Source organism: Pyrus communis, chromosome 13, assembly GCF_041283825.1.
Source record: "Pyrus communis isolate YQ-2024b chromosome 13, ASM4128382v1, whole genome shotgun sequence".
NCBI classification, from domain to species: Eukaryota; Viridiplantae; Streptophyta; class Magnoliopsida; order Rosales; family Rosaceae; genus Pyrus; species Pyrus communis.
In genome coordinates, this window is record NC_142577.1 from 21,691,638 (window position 1) to 21,711,984 (window position 20,347).

General features: G+C 36.0%; 1 protein-coding gene and 2 long non-coding RNA genes across 3 annotated transcripts; 1 reads left to right on the top strand and 2 right to left on the bottom strand.

Annotated features, from left to right (window-relative positions):
* Window positions 1–9,322: 9,322 nt before the first annotated feature.
* Window positions 9,323–10,348, bottom strand: LOC148691942 (uncharacterized). The gene is made up of 2 exons (XR_015954639.1): window positions 9,954–10,348; window positions 9,323–9,855 (listed from the first exon to the last, which is right to left on the bottom strand). It is a non-coding gene; the product is annotated as an uncharacterized LOC148691942 (long non-coding RNA).
* A 4,925-nt stretch (window positions 10,349–15,273) lies between these two features.
* LOC148691943 (uncharacterized) lies at window positions 15,274–16,112 on the bottom strand. The gene is made up of 2 exons (XR_015955346.1): window positions 15,761–16,112; window positions 15,274–15,635 (listed from the first exon to the last, which is right to left on the bottom strand). It is a non-coding gene; the product is annotated as an uncharacterized LOC148691943 (long non-coding RNA).
* Window positions 16,113–17,480: 1,368 nt separating this feature from the next.
* On the top strand, window positions 17,481–18,583 carry LOC137736193 (uncharacterized). Its single transcript, XM_068475514.2, has one exon. It carries the CDS (start codon window positions 17,624–17,626, stop codon window positions 18,173–18,175), a length of 552 nt encoding a protein of 183 aa, XP_068331615.2. The 5' UTR covers window positions 17,481–17,623; the 3' UTR covers window positions 18,176–18,583.
* Window positions 18,584–20,347: the final 1,764 nt, after the last annotated feature.

A 20,347-nucleotide genomic window follows, 5' to 3' on the forward strand; every position in this document is an offset into this window, starting at 1 on the left:
TAACCGTTAAATCGTGATTTTTCGTTTATAACCGTTGAAAAGCTTTGTCCCGTTACTTGATCTCTGAATGTTTTTTTTTGTGATTTTTTGTTGATGTGATCTCCAAGCATATACAAACAATTTTGACGGTTTGGATCGTTGAAATTAGTTTTGGAGAATTCGTAAAATGATAGATTGACTAACACTTAGAGTTTATTTATACTTTTATGAAGTATAACATAAGATTTTGTGGTATCCACTTGTGTAAATATTTTAAATTGAAGATCGAATTCATTCATTGTATTCATATAGGGTCAAGGAGTGTAGTTATAAAAAATCATCAAAATCGGAGTTAAAATAACCGTTAAATTGTGATTTTTCGTTTATAACCGTTGAAAAGCTTTGTCCCGTTACTTGATCTTTGAATGTTTTTTTTTTGTGATTTTTTGCTGATGTGATCTCCAAGCATATACAAACAATTTTGACGGTTTGGATCGTTGAAATTAGTTTTGGAGAATTCGTAAAACGATAGATTGACTAACACTTAATGTTTATTTATACTTTTATTAAGTATAACATAAGATTTTGTGGTATCCACTTGTGTAAATATTTTAAATTGAAGATCGAATTCATTCATTGTATTCATATAGGGTCAAGGAGTGTAGTTATAAAAAATCATCAAAATCGGAGTTAAAATAACCGTTAAATCGTGATTTTTCGTTTATAACCGTTGAAAAGCTTTGTCCCGTTACTTGATCTCTGAATGTTTTTTTTTTGTGATTTTTTGTTGATGTGATCTCCAAGCATATACAAACAATTTTGACGGTTTGGATCGTTGAAATTAGTTTTGGAGAATTCGTAAAATGATAGATTGACTAACACTTAGAGTTTATTTATACTTTTATGAAGTATAACATAAGATTTTGTGGTATCCACTTGTGTAAATATTTTAAATTGAAGATCGAATTCATTCATTGTATTCATATAGGGTCAAGGAGTGTAGTTATAAAAAATCATCAAAATCGGAGTTAAAATAACCGTTAAATTGTGATTTTTCGTTTATAACCGTTGAAAAGCTTTGTCCCGTTACTTGATCTTTGAATGTTTTTTTTTTGTGATTTTTTGCTGATGTGATCTCCAAGCATATACAAACAATTTTGACGGTTTGGATCGTTGAAATTAGTTTTGGAGAATTCGTAAAACGATAGATTGACTAACACTTAATGTTTATTTATACTTTTATTAAGTATAACATAAGATTTTGTGGTATCCACTTGTGTAAATATTTTAAATTGAAGATCGAATTCATTCATTGTATTCATATAGGGTCAATGAGTGTAGTTATAAAAAATCATCAAAATCGGAGTTAAAATAACCGTTAAATCGTGATTTTTCGTTTATAACCGTTGAAAAGCTTTGTCCCGTTACTTGATCTCTGAATGTTTTTTTTTTGTGATTTTTTGCTGATATGATCTCCAAGCATATACAAACAATTTTGACGGTTTGGATCGTTGAAATTAGTTTTGGAGAATTCGTAAAACGATAGATTGACTAACACTTAGAGTTTATTTATAGTTTCATTAAGTATAACATAAGATTTTGTGGTATCCACTTGTGTAAATATTTTAAATTGAAGATCGAATTCATTCATTGTATTCATATAGGGTCAATGAGTGTCGTTATAAAAAATCATCAAAATCGGAGTTAAAATAACCGTTAAATTGTGATTTTTTGTTTATAACCGTTGAAAAACTTTGTCCCTTTACTTGATCTCTGAATGTTTATTTTTTATGATTTTTTGTTGATGTGATCTCAAAGTATATACAAACAAGTTTGACGGTTGGGATCGTTGAAATTAGTTTTGGAGAATTCGTATGCCATCAATCAAGTTCCGTGTGTGTGTGTGTGTATATATATTTATTAAGTAGATTTAAATCTATTTATTTTGTATGTATAAATTATAATTGACTGGTTCACGGAATAGTACATACATCACGTGTCACGTGTGTCATTAGAAAAATAGTGAGATATGTCATGACAGTCATGTGTGTGATAAAAAGTTAATAACTTAAAAAAAAAATAAATTTCTCACCACTTCTATTAATTTTCATTTTTCCCTCTCTTTTTTGTTTCCTTTTCAACTTTTTCTTATCATTTTCACTTTTCCCTCCAACATCTTTCCCTAATTCCCTCACTTTTTTGTTTTATTTTCAACTTTTCTTAACATTTTCATTTTCCCTCCATTTTTTTTTTTCAAAAATGGTGGCAAGTTGGCAAAGGCAAGAAATTGATTATTGAAATTTGAATGGAAAGAAATCACATCAAATTTCAATGGATGCAAAATCATGCAATGCATCATGCATATTAAGTTATTAATTAATAATTATTATAGTTTTTATAAAATTTAATATATATATATAATTATTATAGATAGACTTAATATTTTGGGGGTATAATTATTATAGTATATATAATTATTATAATTATTATAAATTTTATAGTTAATTTAATATATATATATATATTATAATTTTTAGGGGTATAAAATTGTAAAATTAATGTATATAATTATTACAGTATTTTTTTTAGGGTTATAAAATTATAAAAATAATATTCTGCTTATCGTGTATCGTGTTACCCACGTGTATACCCGAACCAACCCGTTATCTTAACAGGTGCTTATCGGGTTACCCGATAACGACCCGATTCGTTATCGTGTCGACCCAAACACCTGTTAATTTCGTGTCGTGTCGTGTCAGGTTATCGGGTCGTGTCAAAAATTGCCAGGCCTTTTATGCCCATCGATTCATGATCATTTCACCTTTTATTAGAAAGTACCGACTCGGTGGATTCTTTGAAAGCTTTGTAATTCACGCAAATCAGAATTCCTAGCATTCCACCGCATGCATGTTTTTATTTAGAGAAAACTAGGTTCATTTTCTTCTTTTTGTTACTCCATTGATTAAAATCTATTCATTTTGAATTTTTGATCAAGGTCCTTGAGTATTAATAACATCATTAATTATTTGAATATAAAATATTTTTATTTTTAAATATATTCCTTTAGTGTTAAAAATGTTACAATTAGTATATTTATATTTATGGCTAAATTTTTTATCATATATTTTTATTTTTAGTTTGTACCTATTTTTAATTTGCAAATATTTTTTAATTTGTAACAATTTTCTTTTCATTTTTAATTTGTACTCATATATTAGTTTCTTTTTGTGCCCATATTTTTTAAAGTTTTATTTGTGTTTGTACCCATATGTATTGTGACAGCCCGTTCTGAAAATTTTAAAACGTACACGTGAAAAGACAATTTTGCCCCTAGTGTTATTTTTTTTTCGTTGTGTGATTGTTTGAGTTGGTGTGGCTGGTTGTGGACCACACACACTCCCATAATTTCCCTCACCCTTTTCCCCCTATTCCTGCACCTATCCCGTGCCCATTTCCCTTCCCATTTTCTATCCCATGTGTAGGGACACACTCCAAAACCACCCAAATCTTCACAGATCGAAGAAACAAAGTACATATCCATGCTCGTGAGGTCCATTGGAGTCTAACCATACCCATTTCAGCTAAGGATACCTTCGTTTTCACGTCGAACTCGGGATACCCGATTTTTGGTACTGTTCATGCACACGTAAATTCTTATGTTTTTGGGAATTTCAAGCTTGTAGGAAGCTTGGTGAGGTCGTTAGGAGGCTCAGGGTGGTTCGTTTGAAGGTTTTGGACGTCGGGATCACGAGTTTCGAGGTTGGCCGGAGTTGGGGGTATTTTCCTGGCGAGATTTCGTGGATTTTAGCACTTGAAAGTGGTATGATTTTGTTCCTCTCGTTGTAAGCTTCAATTTGGTACCAATTTTGTGAAATTTGGTTGAAAAACGAAGAAGATAGGACGATTTGAATTTTTCCCGATTTTCCGGCGCCGGAGCCTCGCCGGAGAAGACGACGGAATATTCCGTCAGTTTGGACGGAATATTCCTAACGCCGTTGACGGAATCCGTTAAAGTTAACGGAATATTCCTGACGGCGTTAACTGACGCCGTCAGCGTGCCAGGCACGTGCCTGCGCGTGGCCGGCGCATGTGGCCGTGCCTTGGCCGGCACGTGGGGGCGCGTGCGGCGGTGAAATTTTTTTCTAAAAATATGGGGATGTTCCTGAGGTTGAGTAGATCACGTTGGTGTATTCATACACCCCATTTGAGCATTGTATGAGAAGTTATTTCTTAAGATTGGTTATGTGCTTTAAAATTAACGTTTTTATAGTTGTTTCGCATATAGGTGAATCCTATCCCGAGGACGAGCGTGGTCACTCGAGGCAGGGGGGTTACGACCCTTCCACTTACCAGTGAGTGGGCTTTTGGTTTTCCGTATATACCTATATACTTATACTTTTCCCAGAAATTGATTTAGAACGTTTATTCGTTATATGCCATGCCTATAGTTTTGTCGTTGTTTATGCATTGTTAATTGTTTATATATATTCATGTTTGGTGCTGCGGACGCACAGGTAAGTGCCATGTGAGTTGTGATTTATGTTTACTTTCAGTAGTGATTTGAGATGCATAGAGAGCTCATAACCTGCACCCCCGATGTTAGTGCTCCCGCCTAGAGTTGGGCACAGTCCTTCACGTGATGTTCACCTCCCGCACCACACGCTCAGCTTGGATCCAAGTTAGGTGCACAGTCATGCCGTACAGACCATTCTAGGTGGTTCCGACTCGTAGGTGACCCACGATTATTCGCCCAGCCTTCACGTGATCGTAGCACTTGAGCGTATATATATATATATATATATATATATATATATATATATATATATATATATATATATTACACCCAGGCTTGTCGTACAGACCACTTTAGGTGGTTCCGACTCGTGTGCAGGTCTAGTTAATGAGATTGAGATTTGAGCTCTAGATTCAGCCATACAGGTCACATTAGGTGACTCCGGCTGACAGATTATGTGTTGTTGATGCGATATTACCTGAGCACTTGCATTTTACTTTGAGGTTTTGGCATAGCATATTCTTGAGCATGACATATATATATACTCTATTTTCTGGGAAGTATACAGGTTTTACGGCGAGGGGTTAGAACTTATTTATTAAATGGTTTTCGAAAAACTTTGTTTTTGCCCACTCACGCTTTTGTTTTGCGCCCCTCCAGGTTCTAGTGGGCTAGCACGTTTGGTGGCTTCCCTGAGGATTTCCCCAGCATATCTGACAGACCACCACCAGTGTAGGACCACCTTCGGGTGTACTTTTGTTGCGTCGTTTTCTCCTGGACTGCATTAGGCTTTCATGCTCTGAACTTAGTGTCGCACTTACGCTTGCACTTGTTTGTTATTACTTTGTGTAAAGCTAGTTTTTATTTATTCGTACTATTTATATTATTATTTTATTAGCTTCCGCACTATGCACATGGTTACGTCACTTCCACGTGACGGCCAGCATACCCTGATCTCGATCGGGGTGTGTCATGTATACCGTCACATGACATTGTATATTTAATCAATGATAGAAAAATTACATATGGTATATTTATGTTTTATGCCTAAACTTTGTATCATATATTTAAATTTTTAGTTTGTACCCACTTTTAATTTGCAACATTTTTTTTAATTTGTAGTATTTTCTTTTTAGTTTTATTTTGTACCCATGTATTAATTTCTTTTAGCGCCTATATTTTTAAAAATTCATTTGTACTCATAATTTTTAATCTTTTATCTGTACCCTAATTTGTTTATAATGTACCCATTCTTCTTTATTAATGTACCACTTTGTTATATGTGAAATGTACCAATTTTTTTAACACTATGGATACATTCTTTTGCCATTTATTATTTCTTATTTTTACATAGTTTTTATCCATTTATTCAATCAAAATGTTTGAATTTTTTTATTGTAACCGTTTCTAATATTATAATGAGGGATTATAAATTTATAGGATTATAAATCTCATAAAATATCAAACAATTAATGTCAAAACTATAAAAATATAAATATTAATAGTAATATAATGAGGTATACAAAGTTAAGGGACCTTGATCAAACTTTGAATACTATTAAGGTTTTAATCAAAGAATGTTAAGGATTAGAGACCGTATTCAAAGTATCCCTTTTATTTATTATACTTTTGTCGACCACTACAAATTACAAAGCTTACCTACCACGTGAGCCGAATAATTATTAAGCTAATTACGTCATTCTTGTGAATATGAGTGTGCTAACTCGCGACTGAGCTTGGTCGGGTGAGTAGAATAGATATAGTGGTGATATCGAATGCGATGTTGAGTTTTGCACCTGAGCAACTACAGCCGAGGAAGAAACACCTCTTGACCTAAGGTTCTGCTAACCTTAAGACAAGGTTGCTTTTCATTGTGAAGTTCGATAAATGACACAAAACGAAGTGACTTGGTAATACCTTACTTCGTTGGGAAGCTAATGTAGTAACCTTATTGGGCGAAAGAATTAAGAACTCTTTGCCGGCCGAGACTTGGATAGATAACTAACAAGAATCAATGTTGTTTACTTATCCAAACCGAAGTTGCATGCTTGTGAATTGTCTGGTTCTACAACTCTAGTGTTGTTTACTTATCCAACCATTTACTTATCCAAACTAAAGATGCGTTGACAGGAGGATTACAATAGTTAGTATTTTTCTTAGGGTTGACAGAAGGGTTTCGCGAAGAGCAAGGATTTTCATGTAGAGTTTTTTTAGTTGTTTGTTGAGTTGAAAGGGCCTTCGATGTTGCAAACCTGCGTATTTATAAGGGTGGATTTCGTGTGGCTAAGTCTGCTGAGCTGTAAAATGCTCATAATATTCAAGTTTGGCAGCATATTCTTTGAATATACTCAGAATTATTCTATCCCGATACTCTATCGCCACCAAGTCTTGTCGTCTTCTATTAGGACTCTGAAGTCTAAACCTAGATTGATTATGTGATTGATTCAACCTTTATCTGGAAACTAATCTTGATACTTAATATTTCTCTCATCTAACATCTTTGAGTATATGGGCTGAGTGCATGCAAAATCGTGTCCAAACAATTTTTGAACGATATATAAAATTTTTCTAAACTAAAGAGCTGAGGATTCAAACTTAAATGCAAAAAGTAAAACACACTAGTGTGTAGCCAACTTGACTAATATGGTTGTTCACAAAAGTAAAAATTAAAGAATATAAACATGATTTTTATTTTTTTGGAATGTAAATATGGTTGGAATTTCCATTTAATAGTTAGTGTTAGGATGAAATTAAAGTGAAAAGGACCGACATCTTTCAATGATCCTTTATAGACTAGTCGCCCCAACAGAGTAATTTGGTAAGGGGGAATTGCATTATTTTTCAGTGTATTGTGAGTTGTGGCCACTATAAGCAGATTGTAGAACCCATAATAATTGTGATGTGCTTATATTATTTCCTTACATACATTACAAACATCTATGTTGATTTGATTAAATTATAAATTAGAACCCTATTGTGAATAATTATTTAGCTGTAACATTTTTGTCAATTCATACGAACTTATCTATGGAGTTGCTTGTTGGTCGGTTGGCACCAAATGGCGAGAGAGGTTCCTTCATTTCCCTCCCAGTAAGGCCAACTCATCCTAATTAAAGATTGCAGAGAAATCATACACAAGATTTCGGATGAAAAGTAATGATTCTTAACTACTTGTGCTATAAATTTGGTATTTCGGATGAAAAATGCATCACTGCACTTCCCCATGTTGCTGGTAGCCATGTGATGGACATGCACTGCAGTATTATTGTTATTATTATCCAATCTAACTAGCTAATTACTAATTAAGTGGGGGCTCTGAAATTACTCGACCTCTCAACCCTAATTACTCAGTGGCTGGTGGGAAAGAAGAAATGGTATAACTAATCCTTTTGGACAATTTTTTTTACTAATAATTGATTAACCAAGAGGTAATTAACTGATATTAACTTTACAAGTTAGAAAAGCAATCTGATTTATCAATTTTCCAACCAAAAAGAGCAGAATCTTTTTATTTTATTTTATGCATGCCAGCTGGCCCATATCTATACATGTGTTCTTTGAATGAGGATCCTCTTCAAATCCCTTTTATGAGTATTATGAAGATCCTTCGATCATGTTCATTTATCGTACATCGTGTAGTCAGTTTTTGTCAAATATTTTTTATATTTAATTTTAAATAAAAAATTTACAATAATTTTTGAACGCACGATGTACGATGAACGGATATGATTAGATGATCTTTAAGATTCTCACAAAGAGAATCCGAAGAGGATCCTCATTCGTGTTCTTTAACAACTCATTCTACATCAATTATTTCTTGACAACAAGTATTTTGTCTTCTGTCGAATATGAACATGTATATATAATAATACAATGCTGTTCCTACGTATAATTTTGACAAACTTAAATCTTTCTTGTCCATTTTATACCAGATTAAGATTATGTATGCAAAGACGAAGCTAGGATTTCAAACATATGACTGGGCTGAACTTATGTTTCGTCCTAACTTTGTTAGCCAAGATTGCTTTTGTTGAATATAGTTATCGTGTTTCAAAATTTGTTGAGAATACTAATGCTTTAGAAATTACTATGCATTAGAAATTTACTACAGCCCATGCATGTAGCCCCCTTCATAGTTTCGTCCCTGAATTTATATGTGATGTTTCATTAAGCATGCATTTGCAGAGAGATATATATATATATATATATATATATATATATATCTCTCTCTCTATGTATGTATGTAGCTTTGCTGTTCATATTTTTGTCGATTGCTTCTTGAAGCAAATGTCCTCGACCTGCAATGGGGAAAGGAATGAGTGACCCATTGGTGGCTCTAGCCACCCTCTTGTTGAGCTGATTGGGGTTTTCTATACATAGAAGATTACTTTTAAAACCAAATGGGCAGCTTCGTTGGCTTTCGAAAGAGCACAAAGAGTCACAATTCTCCCAATTTTTGCTTGGTCAGTTAAGGTATGAGAAGCTTTGTGGTTAATGGTGCATTGTTTCATATATGTTTGACAAGAAAGGAAGACTTGTAGAACTTCGTGGTAATTAAGCCCCCAGTCACACAAGTAGTTGTCTTTTGAAGTATCACAAGTGTTCAACCAAATAAACAGAGAATTTGGTGGTGGTTTCTTCTTGGGTCCATGCTTTAATGTAGCTTGAATTATTATAGGTGACTTGCAAGTTTATCGATACGTGTGATTGACGAGGGATTATATGTTGGGAATAAGGATACTCTTCGGATCCTCCAATTACGTCTGTTCATCGTACATCGTACAGTCAGAAATCATTGTAATTTTTTTATTTAAAATTGAATATAAATAGTACTTGACAAAAACTAACCACACGATATACAATGAATGGACGTGATTGGAGGATCTCTGTGATCCTCACAAAGAGGATCCGGAGAGGATCCTCATTCCTAACATATAATCACTCGTCAGCCCTCAATCACACATATCGATAAACTTACAAGTCACCTATAATAATTCAAGCTACGTTAAAGCATGGACCCAAGAAGAAATCATCACCAAATTCTTTTCTTTGGTTGAACACTTGTGATACTTCAAAAGACAACTACTGGTGTGGTCGGGGGCTTAATTACCACGAAATTCTCCAAGTCTTCCTTTCTTGTCAAACATATATGAAACAGTGCACCATTAACCACAAAGCTTCTCATACCTTCAACTGATTGAGCAAATATTGGGAGAACTGTGACCCTTTGTGCTCCTTCGAAAGCCAACGAAGCTGCCCCTTCGGTTTTAAAAGTAACCTTTTGTGTATAGAAACCCCCCATCAGCTCAATGAGAGGGTGGCCTAGAGTCACCAATAGGTCACTCATTCCCTTCCCCATGCCCCTGCCACAGAAAAAAACAAAAAAAAACAAAAAAACTCTGTTAAGTTCTACAAATAACAATAGTAATCAAATTAAAGCAACCCAAAATCACTCACTTACTCTGCCTAATTTCTGATCGCGTGTGCTGACACAGATTTAATTTTATAGATAAGGAACACGCTCTGTTTTTGGCTTTGTCGGTCTCGTCCTCTCCCATTGTTTTTATTTGTATTTGACATTAAAATGGAACTGCAATGTGAAAACAGATAGCAAGGCAGAAGAACAACCAAGGGTTCAAGATTCTCGCCAAGTTGTGGTTGATGAAATTCGAAAAGGATCGTGTTCACCGTTGACTTATTATGTGCCCACAGGTATGCTTTTGATTTTTCTTTATCTTCTTTACTTTCAGGGTTTTTGTAGTAAAATTTCTGTTTGCAGTATTTGAATGAAATCGAGAAAATATATAGTAAGTCAGTATGTCTAGCTTGATTCCCATTGAAATTATGCCAGGAATTAGTTGCCTAGGAATTTGTGTAAGACCATCTCCAACCGAAGGGTCCAGAAAGTCGAAAATAGCTCGAAAACCGTCTCCAACAGAGGTCAGACCAAAGGACTCGTGGGCCCTACTGGACAAAAAGGGCCAAAGGGCCAACTGGCCGACCCAACTTAGCCAGCCAGCCTCGGGGTGGGCTAGAATTTTCATTATTCCTGTCGGTTATATCTGACCGACAACATTTTACTTATTCCTGTCGGTTATATCCAGCAGGAATGGCAGGAATGGTAGGCCAAAATTTCAAATATAACAGCTCATTGACATCAGCTAGCTGTTATTTTTGAAATTTTTTTTTACATTTTTTCGCCCAAATTTTGTAAAAAAATATTTAAAAATTCTCATTTTTTTCTATAAATTTAAGTTGTAGTTTTTAAATTTAATTTACAGTTTTTAAATTTAAGTGGTAGTTTTTAAACATAAGTTGTTGTTTTTAAATTTAAGTTGTTGTAGTTTTTAAATTTAAATAATAAATTATGTTTGGCCATTTGGCCCTCGGTTGGAGACGGTTTTTTGGTGATAAGGTTAAAACGAGCCCTATGGCCCTTTGGCCTTCGGTTGGAGATGGAGGCAAATATGATCATGTACTGTTCATTAAAATATTAATATCTTAGAGGGCCAGAGGGCTAAAACGAGCCTTCTGGGACCCTCGTTCGGTTGGAGATGGTCTAACTGGCTCAAAAGTTTGACTATTTGTGTGTGTGTGTGTGTGTGTGTATAGTTTTATAGTTTCTTTCCTAGTTCTTGTTGCTTTTGAAAGCTCATTTCCGCGTTTGATGTATAATTGTTTCATTATATTTACTGTGATTACCTCCATCTCGGAGAAGAATAAACATCTAAATATATACTCCATTCATACACCGACTTTTTTTTTCTTTTTTTAGGTTTTCTCATCATCAACTTATTATGAAGAGCGTCGCCCTGCGGACAAGTTTCCCCCAGGTACGGTGGAGTATTGGCTGGCTATAGGTATGCTCATGATTAGTTTTGTTTTACGGTTTTGTGAAGAAGATTATCTGGAATTTTATTGGACTCGTCGATCCGCTGTGTTTTGAGGGGAAAATACTGCCATTTGTTTACTTAATTTGTGAGTCTTTTATATATATATATATATATATATATATATTATATTATGTTGTTATTGTTTTTGTTTATTTTGGCTCTGGCTCTGGGACTAAACTCACACCTGAAGAAGAAGAAGCAAAACTTAGATATGGTCCTTGTGAATGTTGTGGAAGGAGAAAGACCACGCGACTAAAAACTGCCCTCTGAGGACTGTGAGGATTTAATAGATAGAATGCAGTGGAGACAAATGTATTTGTAATTTCTAAGTAATGTCAGTCTTTTAGAACAAGAAGCCTTATTATTAAATAGGTGTCGTTGTGTTTGTAAAGATTCAACGGCAACAGGTTTGGTGTTTTTTAATGAAAAGTTTGTGTGAATTAGCATATGATTTATGCTTTAATTTGGAAACAATACTGGTCGGTGAATGTTCCTCAGCGTAGTAATCATCTACAATTTTTCAGTAATTTGAGTTTTGAACTTTTTAGTGTGATCCCTTTGTCTTCATTGAGGAGGCATTTTGTGGGCATCGAGGGGCCGTTGAATGAGATGAAGACGGATCTGTTTATTAGACTAGTATGACTATTGGACGTGTTTTTGTATGATGTAAAATATGAAGCTTAACATAGTAGAAATTTTAACGTATGGATATCCATATGTGACACCTTTACATATGGATCCCACCGGGCGTCTTATGCAAGAATTTTCATCTAATTTAGACCTATGGTAAGGCCTCCGGCGGGTGGAGGACTTACCCACCCACACTTTTTGGGATCCCACCGCGACATGCTTGACCAATGTGTGTGAAGTTTTTGGCATGGTGTCACATGATGAATTTGGAACACACAGCGGGATTGGGACCACGAAAACAGAGTCCCTATTTTACAGAATTGCTTTACAAAGAAAAGAAGAGCCATCAGTTTGCTTGCTAGTAGTGTAAGTCACTGCATCTAAAGTGAGCAACGGCGACATTGTGTCCGTATAATTCACAAAGACATATTCGAGTAATTCTTAATTTTACTGCTTTAAAATTCCGATGGAACTACCATTTAATATTACGGTCTAGTTGTATTCCTTTTCACTCGTAAGTGAGAGGTCTTAGGTTAGATTCTAGTTAAAAACAAATTTGAACCACATTATTGCAAGCTCATTAATGTCGATAATATCGTTTGTTCAAAATAATAATAATAATAATAATTCAGATGGAACTTCTGAGTGTTGATTGAGTTACGTCTTCACCTCATTCTCAATTTATTCTGGAATGGAACTTCTTTAGCTGTTATACCCTGCAGCTTTATAGCTCTTTGATTTCCATATAGAAAACAAGCTTCTTCTCGTGGAATACCGTAACTTTATAGGTCAAACCATCGCATTTTGTTAGGCTAGTTGGACAACATTTCTTGGATGCTTTCCAACTTTGAATTGTAATGTTAATCTTGAGAATAAGGTTATGAAACAATACAGCATTGGATGAATGCCGCCCTGACATTGTGACATTTATCTGTATTCTTGTTGACTCTAAAAACTACCAAGTCTACGTGGCACGCAGGTTGAGGAATTAATAAGCTAACTACATCCTTCGGTTATGTGCGGGGTGTGCCAACTCGTCGGTTGAGCTCGGCCAAGGAGTAAAAGATGTTGATGTGGTGTTGGGCGCGCTGTTGACTTCTTGATCTTGAGAATGCAGCAGAGGAAGGAAGACATCTCGGCCTTCGGGTTCTAGAGCCTGAAGACAAGGCTGCTAGTTATGCTAAGTTCAATATCAAATTCGACTTTCAATATGCCAAATGTAGTAATCTCGTAACACCTCACTTCGCCGAGAAGGCTGATGAGATGACCTCTACCAACAAGGACTCGGAAATCCTTGTTGACCAAGACTTGTATAAATAACCAGTCGGTCTTGAAGCAGTGATGTTTATCCAAACTGAAGGTGTTCCTCGGTCGGCTGATTCTACAGCTCTAATGCTGTTTATCCAAACTGAAGGTGTCGCCAGTTGCCATCACAATGCTATTTATCCAAACTGAAGATGTGTTGGCGGGAAAAAATAAAATAAAAATCTCAAGGTTATTGAGAGGTTTCGCGTAGAGCGAGAGTTTGCACAGTGTAGTTTGTGTATTGAATTGGAGGGGGTTTGAATGAGGCACTCCCTCCTCTATTTATAGCAGTGAACCTACTCCTGGCCGAACCAGAGATGCACTCAGACTAGAACTCTTTATCCCAATATGATTATGATTTGGCCAATCCTAGTTCCAATAGGTTCCTGAACTAGGCTCAATAATAAACCAGATTCATTTCCTGATTCACAACGCCTTCAGCTTTAAGACCCCTTGTTGTATCAGGATTCAACCTCTTTGCCTTCATCCAAATCAATCCTTTTCTCAATAGGACTCGGCCAACCTAACTGGACGGCCTATGACGGCTAGTCGTCCCATAATACTTTAGGAAAAGTACTAGGCCGAGAATAAACCTAGGCTCGGCTCAATAATTTTATTTTGGGCTCAAATAATTCTATGTCCGGGCAGATAGAAAATTGCACAGCTGTATTCAGTGCAATACTTGCAGAAGGCCTAAAACCTAACACTGTTTCATAGAATGCACTATTAGGTTCATATGCTCCACATGGGATGCGCAAAGAGGCGTATCATTTTTTTTTTTTTTTTTTTTGTTCGGTCCAAGTACCACGCAATGTCCCCACACCCGTAGAATGGGACTAATCTACGCTCGAGGTGTGGCTTGCCTCTGACCACAAGGTGCTTTCAGTGAGTTTTGAACCCCTACCAGTTAGGCACCAGGGAATCCGCCCACTGATGGTTTGATTTGCCAATTGCGCCACACCTTGTGGTTAAAGGCGTATCAGTTTTTAATGAGATTAAGAAAAGTAGTTTCCGGCCTGATGTTTTGTCTTATACATCCCTACTCAATACTTTTGGAAGGTCACGGCAACCTCAAATGGCCAGGGAAGTTTTTGACGTGATGAGGAAAAACAACTTGAAGCCAAATGGAATTCATCCAAACATTGTATCAATATGCACACTTTAAGCAGCTTGATCATTGATACAACATTACCTTACATAAGATGGAATTGTACGTTTCAAAAATTTCCCAAACATTAATGTTTGATCAAAGACTTTTCTCACCATCATATGTCTATGTTTTGTAGTTCCATGCTCTATACTCGCAAGTTTTTTTCGCTTCATTTACGTTCCTAGTTATTAAATTTGCTTGAATGAGGAATTGTCAACCCTAATTACTCAGTGGCCGGTGGGAAATAAGAAATGGTACGTAGAACCAAAAAAACTTACTAATAATTAATTAACCAAGAGCTAATTAACTGATATTAACTTAACAAGTTAACAATCTGATTTATCAATTTTCCAACCAAAAAGAGCAGAATCTTTTTATTTTATTTTATGCATGCCAAGCTGGCCCATATCTATGCATGTGTTCTTTAACAACTCATTCCTCATCACTTATTTCTTGACAAAATCTGTCGAATATGAACATGTATGTATAATAATTCAATGTTGTTCCTACGTAAAATTTTGAAAAACTTAATCTTTCTTGTCCATTTTATACCAGATTAAGAATATATATGCAGAGATGAAGTTAGGATTTCAAACGTGACTGAGCTGAAGTTATTTTAGTCCTAATTTTCTTAGCCAAGTTGAATATGAAGGTATCGTGTTTCAAAATTTGTCGATATATATGTGATGTTCCATTATGCATGCATTTGCAGATATATATATATATATATATATATATATATATGTATATGTATATGTATATGTATAGCTTTGCTGTTCATATTTTTGTCGATCGCAAAAACAAGAAAGCCAAATGCAGATTTATATCATCCAGTGCAATAGTATTTGGTGTACTAAATATATTTGGCTGAATACTAGTAAAAGCAGCTCCAGGTGTGCTAGAGCAGCTCCAACGTGTGCTGGAGCCCAGGGACAGGTGAGTGAATAGGGCCATAGAACCTGAGCAATCAAGTCCAGCGTGTGCTGGCAAGGGAGCCCGAGCAGGCCCGAGCGAGAAGCTGGTGGAGAGTTGCCAGCCCGAGAGCCCGGAGTGGGTTTGATGCAAGGCTGACGTCAGCCATGTTTTTTCTTCTGTTTTGCCTCGGCGTCCGTTGGATCTCAACCCACAAACTTGCCGGAGTTTGCTCCGAGGACGTGACCAAAAACTGGGCAAGGTTTCAGAGAAATTGCAGGGGGTTAAACCTCTAGTTTCGAACTGGAAAAATATCACAAATCTTGTCCCAAGCAACATTAAGACATAATGAAACAAGATTTGCATAGAGAACCCCACCTAGGTTCGAGTTTCAGATCTTGAAGCTCTCGGCTTCAATGGTGGTTTACACCATGATGATCTGATGACGCATGCAACGGTATAGCAAGGATCCTTTAATCCCAGAGATTAAGGTTTCATGGTTTTGGAGTTTGATTTGTTTAATTTTCGAAGAGGAAATTGGGTGAGAGCTCTTGGAGCTCTAGAGAGAGAGAGAGAGAGAGAGAGAGGAACTTCAAAGAAAAATGGAGAGGAGTGAGAAAGATGAGTGGAAAGAGAGGGAGTGACGTGAAGGAGTGGAGAGGTGCACGGGAAATTCCAAACAATTGCAAAAAATATTATTATTTTATTTACCTGTTGTCAGGGTTATTCAAGTGTAAGGGTGGAAATGTAAAAGGCAATTACTGTTTATTAAGAACAATTACTGTTCACTAAATGGATTAAATAGTAGATAACCCGGAGGGACCTTTCCCACGGTGGAACTGCTCTAACAAACCATGCACACCAAGTGGAGCTTGTCTTCATTCCACGTATGAACATCTGTGTACAAGTCAAGCCCAACAACAATGACTGTGCTAATTCCTCAACCTTTTCACTGTTTCCTTTTAGCACAGCTCATTACTAGCAGAGTGTACCAAGTGATTAGCAACTATTTAACAACGAGTGTACCCTACTGAACTAAATGGATTCCCATCATTTCAACACATCATCATTACTTTCCTTTCTGCAACCACAACGCATTGGTTTTAGGTTAGATACTGTGGTTTTAATACGATTCAAGATAAAGATTAATCATACCGATCTCAACAATTCACATACTCATGCGTTATTTAATGAGAATGTAAATTCCACACACTAGAAAATTAATGGTTCCGTCTCTCTAGTGGCATGAAACAAAATAGGGCAGTGACATGAAACAAAATAGGGCTCAACTCAACTTGACATTGCATGCGCATATACAATCCATCTTTTCATGTGTCAGCTTCTCTCATGCTTGAAAAACTCATCAACTCCCAACATTGCACATTCGTAGTACATTTCGTCACATGTCACCTATGGCATTAGGATAATGCAACCCATGTAACTGAATAAAAGGTTAATACACGTCACTTTGCCTCTGCTTGGGCCGAAATTCAGGACAAGGGATACCCCGCCCTAAAAATCAAAGGCGCCGTCCACGCCCGCCCCACCACCCCCCATCCATTAGCTTTAAGCTCAAATTCTGGACTTTTGCCCTAAACGTCCTCCGAGTAATATGAGGCCACTTTCTGTGAAAGTAAAACGCGTCGGTGCGGTGTCCTCTTTTTACAACTTGAAGGTTAAGCAGCTCCTTCATCTCACTCTACGACCTGGTTTGGTACTGAGGTGATTCTGAAAAAAGCTGGAAGCTATTTTTGTGTTTGGTAAACATTCAGCTTCAGTTTTTTTTCACAGTTTTGGGTGAAAAAAAATCCAAAAACAAGAAACTGCAAAACCCCGCTTTGAAAAATCGGTTTTTTTCACATCTATTTTACATAAAAGTTTACCAAACACTATAATACTGTTTTTTTTTTTTCAAAAGCACTTTTACAAAAAAGTTTACCAAACACTCTGCTACTTTATTTCACAACCGTTTATTTTCACAACATAGCAGAATCAGTTTTTTTTCAAAATATAACAATATCAAACCAGCCCTACGAATTACACACCCCTTATTTAAACCCACTCTTACAAAATGATGCGGTGTAGCTTCAAGGACAAGACCATTACTTACCCCCGCGCCTTCTCTCTCTCTCTCTCTCTCTCTTAAAGTCTCTCAACACTCTCACTCCTCCACCTCCCACTCCGTTTTTCCATTTTTCACTACTTTTACTTGTTGCGTTTCTTGATCTTTCTTAGCTAACCATGAAATTTACTCATCAGACCCACTTCTTTTTCAAGCTTCTACTTCTACTCACCGTCGCCACCACAACGCTTTCTTCGCCGCTGCCGAAGCCTAAAGTGACTTCCAAGGAGCAGATCGAATGCGAAATGTGCTCTGTCTGCGAAAATCCATGTGGCAAAGTGCCATCTCCTCCTCCACCGTCGCCTCCTCCGCCCTCATCTCCGCCGCCTTCTCCGCCATCCTCATCCTCCAACTGTCCGCCGCCTCCCACGCCACCGAGCTCCGGAACCACCTACTACTCTCCTCCGCCACCTTCCCAGCCCACTTACTACAACTACCCGCCACCGCAAGGCGGCAGCGGGGGTGGCGGGGGTGCGTTTTATCCTCCGCCGAATGGCAAGAACTACCCAGTGCCACCGCCGCCAAACCCAATTGTGCCGTACTTTCCGTTTTACTATTATAACCCTCCTCCCCATACGGCGTCCAGCTCAGTCCAGCTGGTGGCTAGCCACCCATTAGTTTACACTGTTTTCAGTGTTGCTCTGTTTTCTGTTATGCTCTGTTTGTTTTGATGGAAAAGGAAACAGACAAGGAAGGTGGAATTAATAATGTGGCGGCAGATTCACAGATCTACGACTGAGCAAACAATTGAAGAAGAAAACGAAGACAGAAAGAGATGGGAGTTGCCTACTGCTGATTTTGCATTTCCGAAAATGCCCTTGAGGAACAAGGGTTTCTGTTCACTGACACTTGAAGTTAGAGCTGAAAGATTACAGATGGGAAGTAAATTCTCTCTTTCTCTCTTCCGATCTCTCTTTAATTTTTTTTTCTCTTTTGCCTTAATTTATCTGTCTGAATTATAATGGTGTAGTAGCCTTGTAGGCTGGTCCGTTGTAATTTGATGGGCAATTTGTATCGATCGTTATTTGGTTAATATGATCTTGAAAATAAAGTAAATTGTTACTCATTTTTGCTAAAAATTTGCATAGCTCCGTAGGAATTATTTGTGCATAACGAATTTTGTAAGAAAATTAATGGAAAGAGTTTGAAAATTTTAAATTATAATGATAATGATTAAATAAAGGATAAAATGAATAGTAATATGATTGATATTTTAGTGTAAAAATATGATTTTTATTTAAACGAACCGTGAACTTTTCTTTAAAATTTCTAATTTTGTATTGATAAACCCCGATATTCTTCTTTTGACCATTATCTTCTAATATTTTAGAGTAGAATGTACATTGTTGATTCATTCATAGATAGATTAAATTTCTAATATTTATCTTATGGTTGTATGGTTCGTTAGAAACTATTTTTAAAATAACTGAAATCATTTTTATAAAAAATATTGTTTGATTTCAAAATTACTTAAAAGTGCTTTTTATAATAAACATCAATTATGTGTTTTTTTTTTATAAAGCATTTTAAATGTTCTTTTATGATTCATTTGCATTTTTCACTGAGAATTGATTTTAAAAATATTTTATTTAAATTTTTTAAAATTATTTTAAAAATACTTTCAAATAAATTTATAAAAGTAAGATTAAGCTGGGGCCTAATTAAGCAATTTGTATTTACAATTGGGTACCAAGAGGTGCCTGATGTCGACAAGTTTATTAACTCGGGTACAAAGATAGGCTCTGGGGAGAGAAATTTTTAATTATGATGGAAATATAAGTAGTACATTACGTGTTTTAATAGAAGTGGTGGAATTTTTTTTTTTAAGTTATTAATTTTTTAGCACATATATTCCACCATTTGCAACATGTGTTGTACCATTCTATGTACCGGTCATACTGAAAAATCTCTTATGCAGGGACCCATCTCCCGAGTACTGTGTTTCCCTCTTTTTGTTCAAGGTTTCCAGCTTGAAAGCTTTATTATGTTTCGATGTATTTTATATATGTAGAGATTTTTTAATATGATTGGCACATGAGGTGGTATATCATGTGTTATTATACGAATGATAGGAATTGTATGTTAAAAAGTTAATAACTTAAAAAATAAAATTTCTCACTACTTACATAAAAACACTTGGTGTCGTGTTCTCGTTACAATGAAATTTTTTTTCTATAAATGAGATTTTTAGTCGTTAAATAATGTTTATTATATTTTTGACTAAAGATACAACGGCTAAAAGTTCTGACGGTAAAGGTTATCACAAAACACACTAAAAAATACAGACTAGGATTCTCTCTTCTACTCTTTCTATCCCCTTCTATACCTTCCTCTTACATTTTCTTGTTATAAAAAATTAATATATGATGTTGACGTGATTTAACCGTGACCGTTTAAATAAGAGAGGAGGAAAAAGGAGGGAAAAAAGAGGGGAGATAATGGAGATAATCCTGCTCCAAAAAATACCTTGCCAGCTTCCCAAATGCAATGTACATCTGTCTCTCTGGCTGCTTTTGACCATTTGAGTAGTTTGGGACAAAAATATTAGCGGCCATGTGTCAATATGCCATCGTCTTCTTTCTATGGCAAAGATAACTTACTTTTGCTGTAGGAGCCTTTAGTTTTGCTTTGCATGAAATCATTCGTTTATTGGTCAAATATTAGGGACGATCTTGGTAGGTTAAAGAGTAACACATGAGACTCTTTGAACTTCCAATTCCAACCATGAGATCATTTGAGTTGAGTTCATATCTCTACTGGCGTTTTAGGACAGTAGTCCGCATCCGCATGCATGGACACTCATACCCTGCAGTCACCGATGCGCCTGTGAGCGACTGTCTTTG

Coding starts and splice junctions, on each gene's coding strand:
- LOC137736193 (XM_068475514.2), top strand. CDS start 17,624: ATGAAATTTACTCATCAGACCCACTTCTTTTTCAAGCTTCTACTTCTA.